The sequence below is a fragment of the Thunnus albacares genome, chromosome 13 (genome assembly GCF_914725855.1).
Source record: "Thunnus albacares chromosome 13, fThuAlb1.1, whole genome shotgun sequence".
Lineage (NCBI taxonomy): Eukaryota > Metazoa > Chordata > Actinopteri > Scombriformes > Scombridae > Thunnus > Thunnus albacares.
In genome coordinates this window covers 19,062,262-19,068,725 of record NC_058118.1, presented here as the reverse complement: position 1 = coordinate 19,068,725, position 6,464 = coordinate 19,062,262, and the positions used below count along the sequence as shown (strand labels likewise).

Sequence of the window (6,464 nt, the reverse complement as noted above, 5' to 3'; positions counted from 1 at the left end):
TCGCCAATATTCGTTTATTGACATAAACAAATGTTTTTTTTAAATGAAAAAAAAAATCCCTTAAATATGTCCATTAAATAATTGTGACCACAATTTTAAGTGAGCGTGTACATTTGAAATACACACATAAGCAGCAGGGAGCCAATAAACCTGCTATTATTGTGTATAACTCTTCATGTGAGCTCCAATAACCCTGAAAAGTATAAGCTTCCTATATGTAAATCCATGCAATATGTCTTTCAAATGATTTCTTATTTACATGTAGCCTCTAGATAATAGTTCAGGTGGTTTTCATCCAGGATTACCAGAGTCTTTAAGTTCATTCAAGTTTACCTGTGACAGAATAAACTGCAGCTGGATGCATTTTTAGCAGTTGAAAAGTGTTTTTGAAGAAAGCTACTTTGCCTACAAGGTCTGCATATATTATTCAAATTATGTCCACGTCTGCACAATCCATCCCCGGAAAGAGGCTCATTGTAGGGTGGAGAGAAGCGCGCGGCCAGGTGAGGGCTGTGGTGCTCACACCAGAACAAAGGTGCAACAGGACACTGCGCGGAGTTACAAGCTGTAACCTTTAAACACACAGTTTTCTTAAAAAATGGAGCTGACACAAGAATCCATCCTATCTTTGCTGCTGGCGGAGGGTGGCAAAGTGAAGAAAACGGACTTGGTGGGTAAGTTTAAAGGTTCAGTAGACTGCGACGATCCCACAGAAAGACAACAGAACAGGGAGCTTTTTAAGACCTTCGTCAACAACGTCGCCTTCGTCAAAGAAATCGACGGTGTCCGGTACGTGGTCGTCAGGAAACAGTATCAGAAGTTACTGGAGGGCGTCCAGACTGCGGGCAGCCATGTGGAGAAGACTAGAAATGAAGATATCCCGCTGACAGGTGAGCAGCAGCGCCCACCTTCGCGCACAGAGAAGACTGAGAGGTCTGAGGATGCAGGAGAGGAGAGCTCAGCTGTTTCTGAAGCTGATGAAGAAGAGGCAAGTGACAATCCTACAGAATCACTCTCTCCTATAGAGCTGGCATTGCAGAGGAGCAGATTTACGGAATTTAAAGTTAAAAGAATGCTGAATTTTGAGGTCCAAAATCAGGAAACAAATACAGACAGTTGCTCAAGAATGGGTATAAATACACCTTCCACCAGCATCCAGAGTAAACCATTTGGCTTGCCTTTGAGAATGCCACCCACCACCAGGATTGAGATCCGAAAACTGAAAGCAGACCCGGATGAGCCTCCTGAAAGTCCAAAACTAGATGTCTGCAGGAACAAAAGGAGGCCTTCTTCAGTGGAGACGGGTAGCGCTGTCAGCTCACCCCAACTGAGGCGGGCAGTGAAGAGCACCAAGGCGTCAGAGGAGCCCAAAGAGACAAGGGTTCCTTCCATGGTTCCCCTGGAGCACTCAGAGCACGAATGGCTGGTCAAGTGTGCGGCCGGACACTGGAGCCAGGTTTACGGGCTGCTGCTGACGGACAACCAGCTGGCAGAGAAGAGGGACTTCATGTCAGGGTTCACTGCCCTGCACTGGGCTGCCAAGTGTGGAAACAGTGAAATGCTTGTTAAGATTATCGACATATCCAGGAAAGGAGGGGTTGACATTGACGTTAACGCAAAGACACACGGCGGATACACTCCCTTGCACATCGCGGCTTTGCACGACCAGGAGTACATCCTGGCCATGCTGGTGAAGGAGTTCGGGGCCGACGCAAACATCAGGGACAACTGCGGGAAGAAGGCCTACCACTATCTGCACAAAGGCGTTTCTGAGACTGTGAGAGAGATGCTGGGAGGACCCAAACCCCAGCAGGCTCACAACAGGGTCCCGCAAGAGAAAGATGAACTGGACCTGCTCCCAGATCTCACCAAGGGCCTGCATTCAATAAGCCGTCTCTTCCAGCCACACGTGACAGGCCACAAGAAGAAGTACAAGCAGAGGCCAAGACTTTCCTCCATGAGCGATGACCCCGGCGAGGAACGGGAAGACGGCTGTAAAATGTCCCAGTGGGTGCTGTGAGTTGTCCTCTTACTCACCGTCTATGGTTTCCTGAAGGCATCATCACTTCAGTCTGTCTCTCTGCGGCTCAGCTTGAGGAGAGAGTCGGATTCTAAAATGAAAGCCGAACTTAATTATCTTATAATGTTTCAGTTTCAGTTAGTTATTTCTGTGAAGTTGTGCCATGTATTCCCATATATTTATTGTGATTTTAAATGGACTGCATAAAGAACAAATCAGACATCACACTATTCTTTTTATTGTCTTTTCACAATGTTTCATTCATCCTTTTATGGATAACTTGATTGTTTTCTTGAAGAGAATCTTTCTTAATTTATTTTTGATTTAAAAACTTGAATCAGTGCTATGATGAATTTAATCCCAAAACAAAGGAAGTCTGTCACTGATTTAACAGAAGGATCAAGACTTGACTTGTTTTCTTGTGCTCATCTCTGAGTAAGAGCAGTGAGGTAGTCCTCCTGTAATTCATAAAGGCAAGCATCCACACAACTAAAAGGTGTGGTTGTATTGACTTGTGGTTGAATCAACACCTCTAGTGGCAACCGATTATGTAAATAAATAAAACTCTTTGAAATATTTGTCCCTCTGAAGAGAATTTCATGGCAGATTAATTATGAAACACTGTAAGGCATTAATTCACACACCCGCTAACGGATTTCTAGTTAAAACATGCCATGGAAACACAATTGATTTCACTGAATTACAATGATTTTAACTAGAAAAGGTAAAGGGTGTGTCATTAATAAGGATGTGTGCAGGTGCTCCATAACTCATTGCAGCCCCTTTATGTGACAAAAACTTCTCTGGCCTGGATCCATTTTCTGGCTTGTTGAGACAGCTGTGATTCAGCCAGATAAGCAGCTGATTTGGGCTGGGTGTGTGTTTGCATGTGTGTGTTTGTGGTTGGAAGTGTGTACTAAATGGCATCACTGGCCCCGGCAGGCTGAGCAGGGACATGAAGACAAGTAGCAGCGAAAGAAAACAGAGCTGCATTCATCCCTTTGTTTCCCCTCGGTTCATTTTCCTCAACAGATGAGACTGTGTGTGGACAAAAGAAGGATAACAGGAAGGTTTTTTTGAGTGTGTCAAGATGACATCTTAGGTTTTTGGGAGATTAAAAGAATCGAGGGAAAAGAAATAGCGTTTAGAGATGGTGCGCATCCTGTGTGGTCAGCTTCGTTCTCCTGCTGTTCGTCTGTCCCTGCCTCGGGTCGTCTCCCACTGCTTCTTCCATGTCTCATAATGTCACTTCCCCAGCAGAGCATGTTGTCTTCACATCAAGACAATGTCTCATCTCTGAGCCTCGGGGTTTTATTAAGCAAATGTTATTTTATGCTGCTGCTGATGCTGCGAGGCGAAGGGCCGACACAAGGTCGATAAATAGAACCAGAAATGTGGAAGAGGCCTCAAATCTTTCAGATAAAAGAAGCAACAATGTTAAATTACACTATTAAAACAAGTTGTTGTGCAGTTAAGTGTTTGTTAAAATGAAAAATGGAAGTGTGAGCAGTAAATTGTACTGAAGTATCAAAGTAAAGATTGATATTGGTCCGTTTGAGTGTCGATGCTCTTATCTGTCCATACTGTTGGGTAGTTTCAACATTTTCTGGAGTTTATCCCATAATGCTTTGCATGTAAAAGCCAGCAAAGCAACAATCAAACACTAAACTACAGTCATTAAATACATCCAGTTAGTAAAGTACAGTAAATTATCTCTAATGTAGTGGATTAAAAATCCACAAAAAACATCTCTATCTAATCTACTATGACAACATTGTATTTAAGTGGTTGGAGGTAAACCAAACAAGAATTTTCCCAATACCACCATAGTAAGTCATATCAGATTAAAGGAATAGTTTGACATTTTTGTGAATGCTGAATGCTGCTCTAAGTCTCAGCAAGAATATGCATATTTCCCAAAATGTTGGGCTTTTCCTTTTAAGGTAATAAACAACTTTTATCAACACCTGTTGGTGCTGAGGAGGATTTGATTGAACTTGTCTCCTCCTCTTACACAAGTTTTGGACACAATCCATTGTAAATCTGTCATGTCTGTATTAAAGTAAAATTAAAGACGCAATAAAATTAGCCCTGTCCGCCTGCCATATTTTGATGAAGAAGTAAACCCATAAAGTCCCCTGAAGTCTACATGAACTTGGGTAATTTCTGATCTGCCATCAGTTGAAACCAGCCATTTTCATTGCAAACTGTTCCCCTGTGCGTGTCAAATAGTTATGAGCACAGCTTAAATTAGCTTAATTAGAGCAGAGCTCCAACAGAAACATCTCTTGTAATGAACAGGCTATAAATCATCATGATATAACAGCAGTACAGCCTACAGATTTATCATTAGCTTTTTGGCTTGAGAACAAGGCTCAGTTAGTCTTCATAACTGAACTGTGTAATGACTGTCAGGAGCTGGAGGTGTGCTGAAATTCCTGTAGGCGGAGAGTTCAGAGTTCAAGTTGAAAAGTGAGCTTTGAAACCACTAATCTGAGCACCTGGTAGAGTAATCACTGAGTCATCAGTCTTGAAAAACAAGCCTCCTGACCTCCTGGAGACACTGCGTATTACAGTCAATTTAACACGGTTATTTGGTAGCATGAAGCAATAAAAAAAAACATACTTTTTGCCTCTTTGTGGTGTAGATGTTGGTCTTATGTTGCTTACTGACTGGAGTTTATGTGTCATCCACCATTTAGTTGTTTCTGTGCAACACCGTTGAGACAGACAGACACAGTCAGTGATTATCATGCAGCTAGAAGCTCCTCGTTATCCAGCAGTGTGACAGGACTGCTGCCTGCTGCAGTGTTCAGGCCGTCCTGTTCCCTCCTGCAGCGTGCACCCTAACACACCATCACTTACACTATCTTTGTAGTGACACCAAACCAAATTACCATGCAATTAGTGTCTGACAAAGATCTTACCTGTTTAACATTCCCTGAGTTGTGTTTTATGCATCTGCTGCCTTCAGTGGGAATCTGATTAAAAGTGTTTTAACTGTAAAGTGCTTTCAGGTGTTTCTCACTGTCCTCTTTGGGTTTTCTCTGCCACTTGCTAACATGAAATCCATTTTTTTTTTTGTCAGTCCATTCTGTGCCTTTTGTAAAAATGTGTTGTTGCTGACAAACAAACTGGACGGCATTCCACTGAGACTGAGCAAACAAAAGCAGAGAGGCATGAAAGAGACACCAACTATCTCTCCTCGGTACGTCATTGTAGACTCATTCTGAGCCCCAACATCAGTCGTTTTTTCTTAAAGGAATAGTTAGACATTTCAGGAAATACACTCACTCACCTTCTTGCGTAGAGGTATATGAGAAGATTGACACTGCTCTTGTATTAGCACATTCAACATGAAGCTGGAGCAGCTGTCAAATAGCTTAGCTTAGGTTAAAGAGTGGAAGCACATTGGGGAAACAGCTACCCTGGTGCTTAAGAGAAGAAGAAAATAGCACTTACTGATGGTGGCTGAAGCTAGATTTATATTTACTGTACAAAGATGCTCATCTAACTCTTGGCAAGAGATAAATGTTTGACTATTCCTTTAAAACCAAAGAATTAGTGTCATTTCTGGCATTATTTTTTGCAGTTTCAAGATAGTGAAACATTAGAGAAAAATTTAATTTAAAGCCAGAATTTCATTTGTGATGAATCATGTCAGTACTGAATATATGAGACTGTCTCGGTTCAGTGTAGAATTCAATTATATGACAAAAATTTCCCACTTTATACTATATTTTGTAGTATATATTAAACACTATTGTTGTTACTGTAAAGGCAATATTCCTGATATTCAGTTTTAACACTCACACATACACAGTTCACACATACAAAAACAAAAAACAGAAAGATGATTTCCATCAGCCTCTTTTTGCACAATATTCTTTAAAATGAGAAACATTTCTCCTTTTCCAACGGTAAATCAGTGATTTAGTCCCTGGTTTTCATTTTCTTGTGGACAATGAGGCTTCCATACAGTGAAAATGTAGCGTGAGGAAACTGATGCACCAGGACAGTTCAGCAGTGATGGAAAATTATTGGATTCTTTGAAGCAGTGTGTTGATGTGCCTGCAGAGGGCAAAGACGAGCTCTGAGAGGAACAACTGAACCAGGAAAGCCTCAACTACTGAGGAAAAAGAAGGCTTTTAGTAGAGGAAAGCCAAAACATGGCGGTAAATAACAGCATTTCACAAGTTTATATGGCAAAATATCTCATCTTCACTGTTCTCACAGCTTGAATATTGCAATAGTAGCATCAAACATATGGTTCTCTTTCCATAAATATTTCATGTAACCTATATTTGTAGTTCTATGTATAGTCTCTCAGTTGTTGCACTTGATGTGATGCTTCAGGTTGGATATATGTGTCTGCATCAGTTTACTGCTCCTGGTTTCTGATTTCCTGGAGGGGAAAAAGAAAAAAAATGTGGTACACAAGAAG

The 6,464-nt window shown here is 41.5% G+C and overlaps 1 protein-coding gene across 1 annotated transcript; it reads left to right on the top strand.

Annotated features, from left to right (window-relative positions):
- Positions 1–2,245, top strand: LOC122995691 (ankyrin repeat domain-containing protein SOWAHA-like). The gene has a single exon (XM_044371029.1). The coding sequence runs from the start codon at positions 599–601 to the stop codon at positions 2,018–2,020; it is 1,422 nt and encodes a 473-aa protein (XP_044226964.1). The 5' UTR covers positions 1–598; the 3' UTR covers positions 2,021–2,245.
- The last annotated feature ends 4,219 nt before the right edge of the window (positions 2,246–6,464 follow it).